Genomic DNA, 20,605 nt, shown 5'->3' on the forward strand with positions numbered 1-20,605 from the left:
CTGCGAACCGGAGGACTGTCCTGTTTACCCGTGAGTTGCTGAATAAAGCTGTTTATGTTGGACTTGCTTGGGTCACTGCCTCAGTTACTGCACGGTGTGAACAGCGCCGGCTTACAATATATATATATATACACATGCCCCACTACCAACTCCACAATAACAAAATGAACTACCAGCTACCACCACCAATCATTTATACAGGCCAATTGGTCATCTGTTACAGGTAATGTATGGCTTCAGGGGTGCATTTTACAACGCAAGAGGAGTAGAGTTATTGAATTTAAAATTTTATGTATTTAATCTGGCAAGGTAGGCAATGTTTAAAAAAGCATACAAAGATGTTACAAAATGGGGATAAAGCAATACGGTATATACAATCACATGTGATGAAAGGGATAACAAAGGAAAAAGTACTAAACCTGTGTCACGGAAATGGCTCAGAGCTTAGTGGAGGGAGGTACTCCATAGGAAAGTGGACAGAACCAACAGTAAGCCTGTCCTTCCAGGACTGACAAAATACAAATACCCAAATTCTGATTTTTATTAGATCAAGGTTATGCCCACATACCTACCCTTGGTGAGCTCTATGGGGGCTGGTTGTGGGATGTGTTAGGTCTTTTAGAAGTTTATGAGATCTTCAAACTTCAGGATATCTACACCCCTGGAGGTCCCAGGCGGGAGATATTGTCATCATATTTCCTTTCTATAGAGATGAAACTTGACATGGAAAGCATCATCCATCAGACCGATTAAGTTTGAGGGGTTAGAATGAACTTATGGTGATGTGAGCGAATGCGTTGTTTGCCTCTTTGCTACAACACCGAATATATATCTCCCATAAGTATCGGGTCAATGCAAATTCTAATATTCTTCACTGACCACTGGTTCCAAAAAGTCTGGGACCCTTGCTTTGAACAGAGGAAGCTCTTGCTTGAAAGTGTACTTCTCCACCTCTGAATACACAAACCCCAGGCTTAGTGTCTGGCTCTCAGAGCAAATCCCCCTGTTGTAATTACCTGGTCACTAGAAGCTCTTTACTTCAATGGAAGTTGAAGTGTCAGCTCTTTCTGACTTCCCCAGTTATAATTAATCCCATATATTCAATGTGAGGTTGATATGTTCCTTCTCCGGAGATGTCTTTATGAATTTTAATTTTTCTCTATGACATACTGGTATGTCCAATGTCAGCTACCTGTGTAGGGAGCGAACTCAGGTGCTGAGCCCGTCCCATACCCATCAAATGTTGGCTGTATTATACAGCCGGCTTTGCCTGTAACAGCAGCAGCCTGAGCGAAGCGCTGCTGTTAACCCCTTAGATGCCGTTGTCAGCGGTATTTAAGGCATGCGATCTAGACGGGGGGGGGAGGGGAGTGTCATTCCATGCGTATCGAGTATCTTTCACTCTGTCGTGAAGTCCTGAAGTTTAGCTGTAGATTAAGTGATTTTCTATATATACTGCAATACTGTGCAGTATTTAGATTTGAGTCAGGTGTTCAAATTCCCAAAAGGGACTTAAAAAAAAATATATGAATATATTTATTTTTTTTTTTACAAAAATATAAAAAATTCAAATCATCTCAAATATAAAAAAAAAATCAACATATTTGGTATTACCGCATCTGTAAAAGAACAATCAAAAGTATGAAATTCATTAACCCATACGGTAAAAGCCGTAAAGAGAAAAAAATATTGAAAACACCAAAAAAAAAAGAAAATGTTACAGCTTTTGAAATTGGATCATGCAAAATAAAAAAAAAAAATTGTCAGGTCGCGAGGATGCAGAATACACGGGTTATTTATGGGGTTAATCACTATCAGATATGATAACGCTTACATTAGATGACGTATAACTAGGAATATAAGAGATATAGGAACAGCAGAAGGAAAGCGAGACCCAGCACCATGACAACCAGCACAGCAGTCCTGCGCACTGAGCCTCCTGGTCATGTGATCTCCTGACTCCTCCCACCCATGTGTGACATCACCACAGGTCCTGTAAGCACAGAGCAGCCATATATCCAGTGTGGAGCTCTGCAGGAGGAGGAGGTATGTGCAGACCCCCCATTACTAAGTGCAGGGACCATTAACCTCTTCACAGCCAGCCTACTGCTTATAATTAAGCATTTATTTATATTTTTGGCTTTTTTATTGTTGCATTCCAACAGCCGGACCTTTGTTACTTTTCCTTCGATGGTGCCTTGTGAGGGCTGATGTTATTCTTTGAGAGACGGCTTGTGTTTTTCAATGACGTCATTTTTAAATGCACGTAACGCTTATTGATCCTATTCAGTGGCTATAAAAAGTCTACACACCCCTGTTGAAATGACAGGTGTTTATCATATATTAAAAAAAAAAAAATCCAAGAAGAATCATTTCAGAACTTTTTCCATCTTAGGCTATGTCCCCCACATGTTGAGGTTTTTTTTCAGTCAGAAATCTGCAGCAAAACGGATCTCTGGCAGGAAATCAGCTGCGTCATTCTGCAGGTTTTGCTGCGTTTTGTTATACATTTTTCCAGCATTTTTTTTCACTGTTCTTCTGCCTCTATTTATGAATGTACATGAATGAAGTTCTGTGAAAAAAAAAGAACCCTATTCTATTTTGCCATCAAAAACGCTGAAGAAATTTACCTGCGTTTTTTGATGCTTTTTTTTTTTTCAGCGTTTTTTTTCACCACCCATTACTTCCTATGGGTGAAAAAACGCTAAAAGAAGTGACATGCTCTAATTTTCCATAAACCCAACCAAGGCACAAAATACGCAGGAAAGAAAAAGCAACATGTGTGAACAGAGAATTCTGGTTTCTTATAGACTTTGCTGGTACTGCAAAACGCAGCTGAAAATTTGCATGAAAATCTGCAGCAAAATACGCTGAAAAACCCAAAGTGTGGGAACATAGCCTTAATGTCACCCATAATCTGTACAATTCCATTGAAAAATACACTGAAATCTTTTTAGGTGTAAATAGAAAATAAAGAACGAACAATGTATTTGCATAAATCTGCACATCCTTAAAGAAGTTGTCCACTACTTTTACATTGATGCCCTATCCGGCACCCCCGCCGATAAGCTGTTATCGGTGGCCACTGGCCGGAAGTGCTCATCTGTGGGGCTCCGCCGTCAAGTGGTAGTGCCCGCCGCAGTGTATTGCACATCCGCCTACCATTCAGTTAAATAGGAGGCGGATGTGCAGTACACCGCTGCGGCCACTACCACTTGACAGCGGAGCCCCGCAGGTTAGCACTTCCGGACGGCGGCTGCCGCCACCGGCACCGATAACAGCTGATCTGCGGGGGTGCTGCGTGCGGAACCCCTGCGATCATACATTGATGCCCTATCCTATGGATAGGACATCAATGTAAAAGTAGTGGACAACCCCTTTAAGCTAATACATTATTGAAGAAGCTTTTGAATCTCTGGCAGCATTCAGACTTCTTGGGTCGGAGCCTATCAGCCCGATACATCTAGAGTTTGCCGGCTCTTCCTTGCAGTAGCTCCAAATCTGTCAGATTTCGGGGGCATCTCCTGTGTACAGCACCCTCTTCAGGTCACCACAGATTGTCACTTGTACTGAAGTCTGGGCTCTGGCTGGGTCATTCCAAAACTTTGCACTTCTTCTGGTGAAGCTGTTCTCTTGTTGATTTGGATGTCGCTTAGGGTCATTGTCGTGCTGAAAGGTGAAATTCCTCATCTTCAGCTTTTTAGCAGAGGCCTGAAGGCTTTTTTTTTATTTTTATTTTTTAAATTGAATGATATTTGGAACTGTTCATAATTCCCTCCACCTTCACTAAAGCCCCAGTTCCAGCTTCTGAAAAACAGCTGCAAAGTATAATGCACTGTGTTTTTTCCTTCTAATGAGTACTAACATTGCGCTCTCTTAGCGGCTGGTCACTTCTCATTAGACCCAGCGAGGAAGCGCACTGTCACTGTGCATTGAAAAGAATATCGCACTGTGAGAAGGGAGCTTGTACTTAGCATACATCAGGACTGACAACTGACACATGTTCAGTAGAGTAGGCTCTATTCCAGCCCCTGAAAATGGATGTCACTGATGATGCTTCATTTCAGGGTGGGGACGTGTCCTCAACATATCTGTTAAAATAAAGATCAAATGGACGACTCCTTAAATAATTGGTGGATGATCCTAAGTGTAAGGCAGTTACAGCCCTGGTCTAGTTCTGTGTCCCTCTTTACTGTTTCTCGAGCTGCAGTTTTCTACAGTAGTCTGGTGTTGGGAGTGTCGCTGTGCTGGGAGAAACCTTGAAGGTGACGCAGCGTTGAATCAGAGAATTGACTTTCATGATTAGTGGAGGACCATATCGCCACAGATAATTAAGTGGCAGCATTTTCCAATGATATTCTATCACTTAACAACATAATAACCCTATAAATGTCTCCTCTTATTATCTCCAGTAATTTATATTATTTTACATCAGCTCATCTTCTTCCCATTCAGGTCCTTACAATATCGGATCTTCTCTGCTAATATCTTCTATATAAGAGAATTATCCTGATTCACCGGTCAAGGATGGATAGAATCAGAGACGAAAAGATGACGGAGAGTATACTGAATATCACCCTAGAGATACTCTTCCAGCTTACAGGAGAGGTGATGTGACGTCATCAAAATCTCTGACATCATTCTTATCTATGGTAATAACAAGTCTGTAGTGATATTTATTACTGCATCTCCCCATACACAGGATTACACGGTAGTGAAGAAGACTTCTAGTAAGCGCTTCAAGGCCCCTGTGTCTGAAGGACGGGGAGGAAGCCTGGACCCAATCACGGGGCCTCCACCGCACCCCCGAAGACATGAGGACATCAATGACCAGAAGATCCTAGAACTGACCTACAAGATGATTGAGCTGCTAACTGGAAAGGTGACACTGCTGGGAATGCTGGGACATTATACAGTGACGCTATGAAGGGATCGGGGGATGACGGTATCATTGTATGTGCCAGGTTCCTCTAAGGTGTCAGGACGTCACCGTCTACTTCTCCATGGAGGAGTGGAAGTATCTAGAAGAACACAAGGATCGGTACAAGGATGTGTTGATGGAGGACCAGCAGCTTCCCATATCACCAGGTAATAGACATCTGTTAAAGGGGTTGGCTGCTTTAGGATAATCTTAAAGGGTTGACGAGCTATTGAAAAAGTAAAAGAAAAAGGTCAGAAGGATATAAAATAAGTAAAAGTTACCTTACGAAACCCCACACTCATTCCATGGTCCACTCAGACATTTGATCTTGGCCATCAAAACTGGAACAGGAGCAGTGATGTGTTTCTTGGTCACCGCTGCGGCCAATCATGGTCATATGCTCCTCCACATTAATGACGGGAGCAGTGTGTGATCAGAATGTATGGCTGTCTTAAAAAGAACTGAAAACAGAGCAGAACTTCTGATAAACTTATTAGTACATTTGTTACTATCAATGCATTTCTTAACTAATTCATGACTGGGCCACTTTCCCACGCGCCCGACCAAGCACATTTTCAGGTTTCATCGTACATGCGCTTTTAACGGCTCTAAAAAAATTCTTGCTCGGATGTTCAAATAATTTTAAACTTAATTTTTTTTTCATTTTTATATTGTTTTTTTTTTTTCTTTGATATTGGAGGGTTAAAAAAACAGAAGGAACAATATGGCTATTTTTCATATTTATTTTTCTTTACAGCAAGAAAGGTCCTCTAAAAATATTTTTAATTGCTCCTCCCTTTTCAGTAGAAATTATTTTTATGTATAGGACATATTTTCCCAGTTGGGGTGGGTCTGGAAACAGCGATTCAGACTGGTAGTGCCTTTTTGATTATATATATATATATATATATTTTTTTTTTATTAATTCTTTTGTGTATATTTTATTTCTGCTTTTTTTATTGTTATTTATTTACCTTTTCATTTATTTTACACAATGTGCCCCACTGAAGGTCTTAAAAGACCTCTGGGGGTGAGGAGGGGCATTTTAACATATTAATACATACTTTTTATTGCTGATTTTCCCCTGTAACTGGGGCTGGTATATTAGACCCAGTTACAGGGTAATTTCAGCCTCCTACATAGGAGAGCTGAAGCTGTCTCCTAGGACCCGGCAGCTCATGTTCTCTCCCTACACCCAATAATCACATGTTCACTAAAGCAAATAAGTTCTGTGTACAGAAGCAAAGGTCCAACACTGTGTATACAGAGATTGAGAAGGTATACATGGTAATAAACTATGTTTATCTTCTCTCTGGGAAGTTTGGCTGTGCCTGACAGCCCCACATAACTGCATGTTCTTGTGCTAGCTGCCTACACTGCATTAAAGGAGTTGTCCAGTACTTTTTTCAATTGCCCCAATGTATTTAGCATGTGCCCATAAGTGTTTTTGTAATTATTTTTGTATGTATTGCCTGTGAGCGGTGCTATAGCTGGCTGCTCACAGGCATAACGTGACCCCTGACTTTTTCTTCCGCTGATGTCACGTCAAGTGAGGCGTGACATCAGTGACGTGGTTCCCGCGGTGGATGCTGGGTTGCGGGCGGGGATACCCCGCACGTCACTCCCAGCATCCACCACGCGCTTTCCTAATGAATGAGGAGAGGGAGAGCGTGTGGTGGATGCTGGGTGTGACGTGCGGGGTAACCTCGCCCACAGCCCATCACTCGCCGTGGAGCGCAGCTATAGCGCCACTCACAGGCAGTACAGACAAATAAAGGTGATTACAAAAACACTTATAGGCAAATGCTAAATACTTTGGGGCAATTGAAAAAAGTACTGGACAACTCCTTTAATGTTCTAGAACATCAGTGCATGGTAAAGTGTGCACTGGCTCGATGTATAAAGTCTATGGGCAGTCCAAAAGTAGTTTAAGAATTTCCCAAAGTGTCTAATCGCTAAATTACTTACCGTATATATAGAATGAAGTGATTTTCTTATGTTTTCCCTACAGTAAGAACCAGTAAGAAGACGACGCCAGAGAGACATCCCGGACCTCAGGACTGTTCAGAGGATCATCAGGTAGGTGGAGTTGTAGGAATTTGATGTAGGCGGCTGTGCAGGTCTTGTGTTCTGCCAATCTCCATTATTATATGACTTATATATGGCGGAGAAGGCAGCTGGCCACAGACATTACATGTCTGGATCTTCTCACAGTTTTCTGGCTATGGAATAGTTTGTGATAAGGAACCGACAGGTTGGATTTATACTGGAGACCTGCAGATATTTGCCGTAATGTTATTTTTTTTCATCCTGGGAATTAAAGGGTTATTCTCAAAAGAACACGTTATTCCAATTATTCCATAGGTTCGGGAATAACTTGCAGATCACTGGGCGTCCGAATGCTGGCTCCGCCGTCAACAATCTTTAGATTGGGGCTCTGTAAATCCTATAATGTGACTCTATGGCCTCATCCTGAATGGAGTGGAGGTGCATATGCTCGGCCTCCGCTTCATTCATTGTCAATGGGAGTGCGGAGTACAGCGCTTGGTTATTTCTGGCATTTGCATAGACAACGAATGGAGCGGAGGCCAAGCATTCTCACCTCACGAGGCAATACAGCTGCAAATAGGGGTTACAGAGCCCCATTCTAGGGATCAGTTGGGGGTCCCAGCAGTCAGACACCCCCCAATCATAGTTACCACCTTATTAAGGGATAGATGATAACTTGTTTTTTGGGTAGAAAAACCCTTTAATAACATTGTACATATTTTCAAAAGTCAGGTTCCTTTTTGAAATGAGCCATTTCTTAATGATTTTGACCTCTAAATTCAAATCTGTGTATAAAATATACTATAACAATTTTTAGTTAGCTCTTGTTTCTATGATAATCAGATCATCTCTGTTCGTCACTCACTGCTCTGCAGTTTGCTGGAAATAAGTCTTGATGTGAGTGTAAGAAATGAATCATTAAGGACACATTTCCAGTTATCGGCTCTCTAGTTTCCCAAAACCGGAGAAACTCCTCATCTTGAAGAGGCTTATTAAACTGTTGATGTTGCATTCCCCAAGATCGCCCTCAATGAAGAAGTATTGAACAAGATCTTTATCACAGTTGTAGAACAAAGAAATGCGAACATTCCACTCCTGTAGCCGGAAACCTAAGAGCTCAGCTTTACTCTTGGTCAGATCCAAACCTCTAACAAGATCGTTTAGTTCACTTTGTGTTATAAGTAGGGATGAGCGAACCCGAACTGTAAATGTGGGAGTCCTGTGCCAAAAAGCTTCTGTGTGTATCAGGGCTGTGGAGTCGGTATAAAATGGACTGACTCCAACTCCTAAAATATATAATAATTTGGGTAAAGTAGTTCAATGCAGTTTGTGGGGAATATTTTTTCATAAGAATTTAGGAAAGTTATGAAATGTCCTATAAATGTCTGTCCTATTCCTGATCTAAGGGTCTAGACTTTTAGCTGAGATGAGTCTGTGCTACAGTAAATTTATCACTTAAACATGAGCCGTGTATGAGGGAGTCGGTGTCATGGAAATTGAGGAGTCAGAGTCAAAGGTTTGGTTACCGACTCCACAACCCTGGTGTGTATTCTGTACCCGTGTTTGTGGGAGTACTGTGCCAAAAAACTTCCGTGGGAGTACTGTGCCAAAAAGCCTCTGTGTACTCTGCACCCGTCTCTGTAGAAATACTGTGCCAAAAAGCCTCTGTGTTCTATGTACCAGTGTTTGTGGGAGTACTGTGCCAAAAACTTCTGTGTGTTCTCTGCACCTGTGTCTGTGGGAGTACTGTGCCAAAAAGCCTCTGTGTGTTCTCTGCACCTGTGTCTGTGGGAGTACTGTGCCAAAAAGCCTCTGTGTGTACTCTGCACCCGTGTCTGCAGGTGTAGTGTGCCAAAAAGCCTCTGTGTACTCTGCACCTGTGTCTTTGGGAATACTGTGCCTAAAAAAATAGTTATACTTTGCAACCGTGTCTGTGCGAGTAGTGTGCCTAAAAAATGTTATACTCTGCTGCCTTGTCTGTGCGGGTACAGTAGTGTGCCTAACAAAAGTCATACTCTGCACCTGTTTCTGTGCGAGTTGTGTGCCTAAACCCACTTAAAAAAATGAGTCGAGCATCAAATAGGGGACGAAGGCGTGGCCATGGTGGTGCTGGTGTAGCGGCTGCAGGAAGAGGACGTGGTCGTTCTGTGCCTGTTACGTGCCAAAATGAAACACCTTCCTCTGGTGCTGGTGCACCCAGGCAACAGGACGTTCTGCATCATTTCGTAGGGCCGAATACTGCTAAAGGAATGTTGAGGCCAGAACATGTTAAAGTGGTGTTAGATTGGATGGCTGAGAGTGCCTCCAGTTCCTTCTCATTATCTTCCACCAAGTACCCTGCAGAAAACGCAGAGTTGAGGACCTGGTCAACCAGCTTCCATCTCACCCCCTTGCAGATGAGCCAAGCAGTCTGATCCCCAAGTCATGCAGCAGTTTCTTCTGCTTTTTGATGACTCTGCTGGCTGTGATTTCGTGGGCCATCCACCTGGCCCTGCCCCAGAAGTGGAAGAGACTGAGTGCACTGATGCCCAACCACTTGTTATGTTGAAGGATGAGAATGTGGGAGGGTCAGTGGACCACTGCAGCACATCTCAGAGGATGACAAAACACAGTTACCAATTGCAGTGTCTTTCTGCATTATGCAGACAGGCAAGTAGGGCAGGGGTGAGGAGTGGGTGGAAGATGATGCGGGGTATGATGAGGTCCTGGGCACCACATGGAGCGAAGGCCATCCATGTGACGTGAGCAGCTCAGAGGAAGAGGTGGTGGTCATGCTGCCCCAGCAGCATAGTAAAAGAGGGAGCACGGTGAAAAAGCACAGCCGGCTGCCCCTAGCCAGTATGTTGGCTGCTACTGGCCACCCCACCGATGAAATGAGAACAACAAAGCCAGCTCAAAGGAGCACCCTCTCGTGGCATTTCTTCAGCCAATGTGCTGACGACAAGACACGGGCGGTTTGGACGCTGTGCCATCAGACCCTGAAGTGAGGCATAAATCTGAGCACCGCCTGCAAAACAAGGCATCTGAATTCCAAGCAAGAGGTGCAGTGGAGTACACACCTTAAAAAGCATGACAGATCTGAGCCTCCTCCAGCTCCCTCTTCTGCTGTGGTCTCGGCCTCTTCCTCCCACTCACGATCAACAGGGCCACCTGCCATCTCGCAGAGAGAGATTGTGACAGCACCACCACCAGCAGTGTCACCGAACATCTCCACACCGTCGCATGGACGTTTTCAGCTCTCCATCCCCCAAACCCTCTAGAGAAAGAGGAAATACCCCCTACTCACCTACGTGCCATGGCTTTTGAAATGCTGCCATTCCGGCTGGTGGAGACGAACAGTTATAAAAAACTGATGGCGGTGGCTGTCCCGCAGTACGTTGTTCCCAGCCGCCATTACTTTCTCAGGGTCGCCAACCCTCCCCTGCACACACATGTTCTAGACCAAATCAGGTGTGCACTGCGCAATGCCATCATTGCCAAACTCCACATAAACACCAATACGTGGATGTTACATCTCCCTAACTGCCCACTGGGTAAATGTAGTGGCAGCTGGGCCTAAGGCGGAAGGTGTTCTGCGCATGTCCTAACACCACCGAGGATTGCTGGACGTTTCTCTGTCCAGGTTGCCTCCTCCTTACTCCGCTTACGCCACTGCCTCCTCATCCGGTAAAACTAAGACCTGCACCATCAACTTCAGCACAGCCAGGGGGAAATGACAGCAGTCTGTTCTGAAACGCATCTATTTGGGGGACAAATTCCACACTGCGCAGGAGCTGTGGACGGTGATCGAACAGCAGACAGATGAGTGTTTAGTGACGGTGAATCTCAAGCTCGGACTGGTGATGTGCAATAATGGGCGAACTCTCGTAGCAGCTCTGGGCCTAGCCGGTGTGACTGTTCTACAAGTGAGATCGCCTTGTGACAGTGGGGATTACGGCGGATAGGTGAGTATTATGGTGGTTTATTATTTTTTACAAGTGACATGGGCATTGGGGATTAGGCGTTAAGATGAGTATAATGTGTTTTTTATTTTTATTTGAAAATATATTTATTAATTTTAACTCTTATTTTTTCATTTGGAGCACATGCGCCGGCTGATGACTACTTCCATCAGCGGCGCCTGCGCTCGCTGTTCACAGTGACAGCAGGCGTCGGCTGATGGGGGTAGTAGTCTCATTAGCCGATGCCTGTGACCCGGGGTAAGCTTTTTACTGCCGGTCACAGTCACAGCTGCAGGATCACGCTGACATCTGAAAGCGTGATCCCGCACTCCTCTGACTGGCGGTAACGATGTTACTTTCTTTTGCAGCCCCCTAGCCATAACTACAGCCATTTAAAGCTCCGAACTTCAGGTTCCCATTGACTTCTATTGGGTTCTGGTTCTGGATCAAGTTTGGATATCAAACTGAACTTTAAACTACAGTTCGGCTGAACCCGACGAACCCGAACATCCACGGGTCCACTCATCCCTAGTTATGAGGTGTGGTTCAGTTGAGGTTGCTCATAGAAAGTCTGGGTCGTGAGAGGAAGATGCTTCATGACTCCCAGCGCCCTCTTCTTCCTCACTTGTCTCGACTGAAAATGTTTCTGGTGCTTTTGGAATCTGCAATTCTTCTGGATGTGGTACCGGGCGTATTGCAGATGGAATGTTTGGATACTGTAAAGTCCACTTCTTCCTTGAAACTCCTTTCCTAATGGGGCACACCATGCAGAAATAGCAATTGGTAGTGTGATCGGTTGGCTCTCTCCAGATCATTTGGACTGCAAAAGGCATAGATTGCCTCTTCCCATGCAACCACTGGGTAAGATGTGCAGCATACATGTGGAGTCCAACTCTTGTCCTGATTTCCTATTCTGAAGCCAAAATACAGGTTGTAGGCTTTCCTTATCATGGTAGTCAAGTTTAGTCTTTGTGATGCAAAAGTGACTTCTCTGCGTATGTAGCAAAAACTATCCGCTTTGTTAATGCAATAACAGGGCATATCTGAAAAAAACTTAAACATGTCAATATGCTAAGAAACTAAGCTAAGAAATCCTAAAACTGTATACCTTACACAGAGAGCATTTATAAAAGTAGGTGATGCAACTGTAATCAAGATTGCGTCATCGGAGCGGAGTTGGCACTTTTTTTGATTTGTCACACTAAGATGATAGAATACGGAAAGCTCAATAGAATAAATAGGTGATGTAATAGACTAGCTACTAACAATGTAATAATGACGAGGAAATAATAAAGATGCAATTTTTCTATAAGCCTGCAGGAAAGTATGTCATAAGTAATTACAACCTCCTCTGGATCTTGAAAATTAGAGCCAATCAGCAAATTTAAGCATGATATTCAGTACCACAAAATTACCGTATTTTTTGAATTATAAGACACACTTTTTTCCTCCAAAATTTTGGAGGAAAGTGGGGGGTGCGTATTATAGTCCGGATGTACCTAATAGTGTGGCTGTGGGGGGGAGCAGCAGCGTTTGAAGAGTGGGTCACAGGAGGCAGGAGTCGGCTGCTGCAGCTAACACTGCCCTCTGTTAAAAAAAAAAATTGAATATTCACTTCTCCACACGCCCATATTCCCGCCCACCTAAATGCACTGAAGCCGGTGCCGAGAGTTGGGCAGGACCATGGGAGTGGAGAGCAGTGAATATTCATTCTCTTTAATAGCAGGTACACAAGATTTCAGCGGCTGGACAGGAGCCGGCGGCTGTGGGTAAGTGTGCCCACTAATAAGGAGAATGACTATTCACTGCTCCACACTCCAATAGTCCCGAGCGTGGGGAGCAGTGTATATTCCGGCAGCTGACCCCAGCATGTGGGGGCTAATGGCTGTGACATGCGCTGCTTACACACTGAAATCAGCTGCTGGCATCGGAACAGGACGTAGTGAGAAGGTGAGAATTATTTATTATGTGTGCGGCGTGATGGGGGCCATGTATACAAGGATGGGATGGGATGGAGGAAATGTATACCAGGATGGGGGGGTGGGTGGCATTTATACCAGGATGGGTGGGCCATGTATACCAAGATGGGGATGTGATGGAGGCCATATATACCAGGATGCGGATGGGGGCCATATATACCAGGATGGGGATGGGGGGCCATGTATATCAGAAAGGGGGGGGCATGTATACCAGGATGGGGATGCCATGTATACCAGGATGGGGTGCCATGTATACCAGGATGCAATACCATGTATACCTGGATTGGGGTCCATATATACCAGGCTGGGCAACATAAATACATACCAGGATGGGGGATATTAGTACAGAATTGGGGGACATTACCCCTATAACATTGTCAGCAGCAGATCTCCCCCCCCCATTACAGCGCGTCATGACCAAATTTTTTCCTCAATTTTTTTTGTATTTTCCTCCTCTAAAACCTAGGTGCGTCTTATAGTCCAAAAAATATGGTAGTTAGGTACTGTTTTCTCCTGTGAAACAATTTGGCTGTAGAACAGCAATCTTTTCTGCTCCTTCCATGTGACGTGTCCAAGTATCTGTCATTTTTACCATATTTATTTCACAGCTTTCGAATCAGGATGAAGATCTGCACAGTAATATCGATCTAACCATAATAAAAGTAGAGGAGATCGACATCTGGGATGATGAGCAGTGTAAAGAGGAGAATCCTACAGATAACGGCTCAGGTGAGCAGTAAATGCAGATTACAGTCACATATTCGACTTTTCCACTGGTTGCAACTAATTTATGTTTAATTTGTTCAAGTGGATTTATCACCATATTTCACTACAGAAACTGCAACATTGGTAAATAGATCTTTTAGACCTGAAGAGGCTGATGTACTTATTTTTAAAACCAATATTAGAATGATTTTAACCTCCGGTTGGACTCCTAATATGCTCATTTGAAATCCATTCTGATTTGATTTTTTTTCACAGTAAGTACAACAACCTCATCAGGTTAAAGATATTTATTAGCAATGTATCGTCAAATCTGGTGACAAATCCGCTTGATAGGGAAGCAATCTTCGCTATTTGGTGATTAAAACGACACTATGATACTGTATAGCTTGTTGATAACGCTCTAAAAATGCCCTTACTTAACCTATCCTCGATAGTGCGTTCTCTCAAATGGACGTACAGGTACATCTTGGCGATCGTGCGGGCACATGAGGTATGTGATAGACAAGTGATTAAGTGATAGACAAGCCCGAGCTGTCACAGCCAAGTGTGGTGCCCGCATCACCCCCAACTGTTTAGCCCCCTATAAATGCCGCAGTCCATAGTGATTGCAGCACTTAGAACGCTGTGAGATGGAAGGGGCTCCCTCTCCCTTCCAATCGTCATTCTCTGCGACGCAATCATGGGTTGCCGATGATAGTCATGGCAAACCGTGGCCAAATGACCTCTGTGTTTGCCAGCTATGCTGGCCTGTTAGACCATGCCGGAATCATAGTCTACAAGGTGTTCTGTTGGTATAACAGTGGTTTGCAAAAGTATTGGCCCCCCCACCCCCTTGGCTTTTTTTTTTTTTTTAAACCAATTATTTTTATTTAGGTTTCAAAAATTTACAGCAAACAGTTATCAATATACATATAACAATTCACATAACGTGTAGTAATACAGTCAAAACCCTCTCCCCCCTCCCCCCTCCCGCCAATACTCCTTATGCCGGGCATACCTGGGAACATTGACAATCATATTACCGCCATCCATGCGGACCATATTTTCCCAAAAGTTCTCTCTCCATGCCTCCGCCTGTAAATGCTTTCCTCTAAATGCATTACCGTACGTGTCTGAGCAATAAATTCCCTCCTAGTGGGGGGTTCCGAATCTGTCCATTTTCGTGCTATTAGTTTGCGTGCCACATATAGCAATCGCGCTATCGCCACTTTGTAATGTTCTGAGACAGGTATTCTATCCACCTCCCCCAAAACACACAGCACCGGGTTTCTGTCAATTGTACATGTATAAGCCCTCTCAATTTTGTTAACAACGACCAACCAATAAGCCACTAGCCGTGGGCATGACCATAGCATGTGTAGCAGTCCGGCCTGGTCCGTGCCACATCTAGGGCAACTGGAATCTCCCCTCAAGCCCGCCTTGTACAGGCGCAGCGGTGTTTTGTATGTCCTATGTATTATGTATAATTGGGAGATCCGTGCCTGCTCGCTTAGAGAGATCTTCGGGACATATTCTAGAATTGCCTCCCATTGTTCTGTTGTGAGGGTACCCACCTCCCTTTCCCATTTACTCTTTGCAATGAAGTGATTTCCCCCCAGATAGGAGTGCAGTAGGTCATGATATAAGCTCGATATGACTCCCCTCGTCCCTCCCTTCATACATACAGAGTCTAGTACAATGTCACCCTGAACCATCATGGCTCCCAATCCACACTGTGCCCTCCAAGCATGTCGAAGCCTATAGTATTGAAATCCCCACACCAAAGGCAAATCAAATTCTTCTCTCAATTTCTCAAAGGTCTTCAGGTCCGTTCCACTCTGCAGCTGGCACACATATCTCACTCCTTGCGCCTTCCAATTGCCCATTTGACACAGCTTATTAAGTTCCGGCAGATGTTCATTGCCCAACACCGGTGAGTACTTAGTCAGCCCGTCCACCCCCCCTGATCTTTTTAATAGTGTCCCATACCTTCTGAGTCAAGCCTAAGGTAGGATATATTGCTCCCAATTTCTTAAAGGTACCATCCTCTAACGCCTGGACCAGTGGGCGTCTCCCCGACACATGTACCAGCACCCGGCAAGCTGCCCCTCCACAATCGGGTTCTCTCCATCCCCTGACATGCTGGCCTTGTACTGCCAAGAAATAGACCCAGGGATTGGGTGCGGCCAATCCTCCCTCCTCCTTCCCATTTTGCAGCGTTCCCAATTTAATCCTTGCCTGCCTCTTGCCCCATATCAAGGATCTGAAGATAGAATCAATACCCTGAAACCGTTTTTTTGGTAGCCATATCGGTGAGTTGTGCAAAACGTACATTAGTTGTGGCATAAGGACCATCTTAATCAGGTTAGTTCTACCCGTCACCGTCAAAGCCAATTGGCACCATGCGCCTATTTTCTTTTTAAATTTCTCTAGCAGAGGAACTAAATTCAGATCCGTGAATCGTGTCAATGGAAGCGCCACCCATATCCCAAGGTATTTAAATTGTGAAACCAGCTGGAGCTGCTTCCCCCTCTCATCTATCTACAGCCATGACATAAGACTTGTGCCAGTTTATCTCCAGTCCCGAAATGCTCCCAAAGTGTTTAATTACATCCATCGTGCACCCCAATGCCTCTCCTGCATTTTCCAGAAATAACAGGATGTCATCGGCATACAGTGATATTTTTTCTTCCAGCCTCCCAAATTTAAATCCGACCACTCCTCTCTCAGCTCTTATTTTGGCCGCCAGGGGCTCCACTGCCACCGCAAACAATAGCGGGGACAGCGGGCACCCCTGCCTTGTGCCCCTATGTAAGTCAAACATCCCGGACCGTTCACCATTCACCTTAACTACCGCCCTTGGGGATGAGTACAATAACTTCACCCAGGCCATGAATGCGGGGCCAAATCCCATTATTTCCATAAATATTTCCATTCCACGCTATCAAATGCTTTTCTAGCGTCCAATGACATCACTATTCTCCCGCCACCATTATCAGCAGGCAGCTGCATATTAAGAAATAATCTTCTCAAGTTAACAGCCGTGGAGCGGTTGGGCATAAAGCCCGACTGGTCCTCGTGAATAACAGTATGCGCAACCCCGGTGAGCCGGGTGGCCAGGATCTTAGTGAGTATTTTGACATCCGTTGTCAACAACGATATGGGCCTATACGACTCCGCATCCATGGGGTCTTTCCCCTCCTTTGGCAGAACCACTATCACCGCTTCCTCCATTGATCTCGGTAACGCCCCCTTCACCAAAGCCTCATCAAACACAGATTTCAATTTTGGAGCTAGCAGTTCCACCAGCTCCCTGTACACCTCCCCAGGTAGACCATCAGCACCCGGTGATTTGTTATTGGGCATAGACAGAATTGCACATTCCACCTCCTCCACACTCACAGGTTCATCCAACCTCATCCTATCTTCCTCAGACAATTTAGACAGTGAGATGCCTTCCAAAAATTCCTCTACGGCCCCCTCCGTGTCCCGTACTCTTGAATTGTACAGTGCCATGTAATATTCCTTGAAGACCTCCAATATGTCCTTTGTGTCTGTCAGAGTCGTCCCCGCTTGGTCTCTCAACCTGTACACCCTGGAAGACTCCCTCTGTGCCGCAGATATCACCGCCAACAAGTGACCCACTCTCTCTCCTTCCTCAAAGAATTGGGCTTGCTGAAATGCCCTTTTCCTCTCAGCTTGCATCATGTGCAGTTTATTAACTGCCTCCTGTGCCAATTTTAGTCTATTGTGAGCTACACTCGTTGGCGCCAAAATCATGTCTGCCTCTGCCCTTGTCAAGTCATCCTTTATTTGTTGATCTGCCAATTTAGTTTTGGTCTTACACCGTGAGATCTCACTTATAAAGAGTCCCCTCGTAAATGCCTTCATAGCCTCCCACACCACTGTGGCCTCAGAACTCCCTTCATTCACTTGGAAGAAGTGCTCTAGTTCTTTGGTTATGCCACCCATATCCACCACTTTAAGCCACGTCGGGTGAAGACGCCAACCTCCCCTCTGACCCTGAGCAGATCCCACTAGAAGCGTGACAACCATAGGACTATGATCCGATAGAGTCCTCTGTAGGTATTCCACCTCCCCAACCATCCCATCCATAGCAGTATCCCCAAAAGCCAGGTCTATCCTTGACAGTGTTCCGTGTGTAGCCGAATGACACGAGAAGGTCCTCTTACCCTCATTTCGTACTCTCCACAGATCCACCAGCCCCAGCTCCCCCACGTAGGTGCCAAATGCAGTCATTCCGTCCCGTCCAGCTTCCATACCTGCCGGACGTACTTTATCCCAGTAATCATTCATGGTGTTGTTAACATCTCCCATAATCAACATCGGAGCCTCCCCCCATCTGGCCGTCAAGTCCATTACTGCTTGAAGTTCCTTTTTAGAATAAGGTGGAGGGATATATAACGCCACTAAAATCATTTTGTGTCCATACAATCTGCACGCAATCCATACATACTGCCCTTCACTGTCTACTTGCACTGCCAGCTCTTCATAATGTGCGTTTTTGTGTATTAGGACTGACACCCCCCTGGAGTACGAGGAATAAGTGGAATGATATGTCTTTAACATCCACCCTCTCGATAGCCAGTGCCTAGTATCTCTAGTGAGATGGGTCTCCTGTAAGCACGCAATCATAGGATCACAAGATCTGATGTGATTCAGAACTGCTGCCCTCTTAATCCTGTCAGATATACCACGTACATTCCAACTTAAAATCCGAACCGTACGGTTACTCATTGTGCATTAGAAAAAACAATCCACCATCATCAAGTAACATCTTTCCATTTTGTTCCCAAGCATACCAGGTCAAACAGCATAAGCAACCCCATTTTCCCGCAAATCCAACCCATCCACCTCCCCCCCTCCCCCCACCCTTCTCTTGTCACTCTCTTCCCAACGTGAGAGTGGGAGATCAAAGAACCTGAGCAACATCGTAGTATACCGCATATCAACATGCGCCGTGTCCTCCTCCAGCATTGGCAGTCTCTCCACCACATAATCAATAGTATGCATAGTCCCGAACCATTAATCAAACAAATTAACTATAAAACTATAAAACGTAGATCCCAGCGGGGGTTTCTCCCCCTCCTCTGCGGTTTCGCAGAGCAATGTAGAGCCACAACCCTGTCCAGTGGTCAGGATAGCAGGGTCGTGCATTCACCGTGCCGAGTCCTCAGCTTCTCTCAATTTGCTCCGGTTCCGCTCCAACCACGAGGCGGCCTCTACCGGTGACGGGAAAAAATTGACCTTTCCAAAGGCTTCCACTCTTAATTTGGCAGGATAAATTGTAGAGTATTTCACATTCAAAGAGCGGAGCTGTTTCTTCACTTCACAATACCGTAGCCGCAGCTTTTGCACCTCAGCCGAGTAATCCGGGTATATTTCAATGCGTTTGCCCTCCAGGGTAAGATCTGTCAATTTTCTGGCCTTACGTAAGATAGTGTCCCGGTCTCTGCAGTTCAGGATTCTGGCTAACATCGTACGAGGACCCTCTCCAGGCACTGGGGGTCTCATGGGCACTCGATGTGCACGCTCCACAGCAAACACCCTCGACAGGATATTAGACCCAAACTTTCCCAGCAGCCAGGTTTCAACAAAGGTCGTGGGGTCAGCACCCTCAGCTCTTTCAGGGATGCCCACAATACGCAAATTGTTCCTGCGTGACCGGTTTTCCAGGTCATCATTTTTGTTAGCCACTACCGTGATCCTCTGAGTGTGCTGTTGCTGCGTCTTTTGCACTGAGGTTAAATGATCTTCTGTTACACCAACTCTGCCCTCCACCTCAGTCAATCTGGCTGTAACTTTCTGCATAGAAGCCTCAATGCCTCCCATGTCGGCTTTCAGACCATTCACCTGCTTTGTCAGAGCAGTTAAAGCAGTCTTGCAGTATAAGACAGCCTGGAATACATCTCGCAGAGTCGGCTCTGCCTCATCTGAACTTTCAGCTGCCAGCACAGTGTCACCATCCCCCTCCTCCTGCTGTTCATTATGTAGCACCGGCACAGGCATCTCCTCCTCATCTTCCTCCTCATCTCCATGCTTCTCACTGCCTTCACTTCCTTCTTCATCTGCCTTCATGCCCCTCGCATACCTGTGCAGCCGTGCTGAAGCCTCCAGCCTCCGTGCATAGGCTGTGTTCCTCCTTCCCGCCTCTTCCTCTGTCTCGGTGCCATCTTGGGCTGAGGCACTGCTGCAGGCCCCGGCATCCTTCTACCTTTTGCGGCCCATGTTGGACTCTCTGAGTCTGGCAGAAGCTCGCCTCTGACTCCCGGGACCCTCAGACAGCAGTTCCTGATAAGGGATTTGGCTGGTTCGGGCTCTGTGCAGGATAATTGAAGCTAATGGTGGTGGAGAGGCACTGCCACCCGACCTCTCACATCAAGAGCTAGGCCACGCCCCCCCCCTTGGCTTTTTACCTATTTTGTTACATTACAACATGTGATTAAATATTTTTGTACTCCATTATGTGTGTGATGCATCAGCACCAAATAGACTAAGTTGGTGAAGTGAGAAAAATATAGGTATAAATTTAAATTTATGGGATCAAATAACAAAAAATTGGCATGTGCATATATATTCACACCTTTTGCTATGAAGCCCCTAAAATTTTTTGGTGCAAGCAATTACCATTTATAAGTCACATGCTTAGTGAAAGGAAGTCCACCTCTGTGCAGTCTAAGTGTCACATGTCCGTCAGTATATACACTTTATATTTTCTGAAAGGACACAGAGGCTGCTACACCATTAAGCAAGAAGCATCACTAACCAAACAACACCATAAAGACCAAGGAGATCTCCAAACAACACCATAAAGACCAAGGAGATCTCCAAACAACACCATGAAGACCAAGGAGATCTCCAAACAACACCATGAAGACCCAGGAGATCTCCAAACAACGCCATGAAGACCCAGGAGATCTCCAAAGAACAGCATGAAGACCAAGGAGATCTCCAAAGAACAGCATGAAGACCAAGGAGATCTCCAAACA

At 45.2% G+C, this 20,605-nt stretch overlaps 1 protein-coding gene and 1 pseudogene across 1 annotated transcript; both read left to right on the forward strand.

Annotated features, from left to right (window-relative positions):
• Positions 1-20,605, forward strand: part of LOC141271570 (uncharacterized) — a 175,014-nt pseudogene that overhangs the window by 87,557 nt on the left and 66,852 nt on the right.
• Positions 1,930-20,462, forward strand: LOC141273218 (uncharacterized). The gene is made up of 7 exons (XM_073684788.1): positions 1,930-2,046; positions 4,456-4,608; positions 4,703-4,882; positions 4,965-5,088; positions 6,933-7,000; positions 13,499-13,619; positions 20,340-20,462. Exons 2-7 carry the CDS (start codon positions 4,528-4,530, stop codon positions 20,426-20,428), a joined length of 663 nt encoding a protein of 220 aa, XP_073540889.1. The 5' UTR covers positions 1,930-2,046; positions 4,456-4,527; the 3' UTR covers positions 20,429-20,462.

The sequence above is a fragment of the Phyllobates terribilis genome, unplaced genomic scaffold (genome assembly GCF_046119375.1).
Source record: "Phyllobates terribilis strain yellow unplaced genomic scaffold, ASM4611937v1 Scaffold_5__5_contigs__length_657084704, whole genome shotgun sequence".
Classification (NCBI taxonomy): domain Eukaryota; kingdom Metazoa; phylum Chordata; class Amphibia; order Anura; family Dendrobatidae; genus Phyllobates; species Phyllobates terribilis.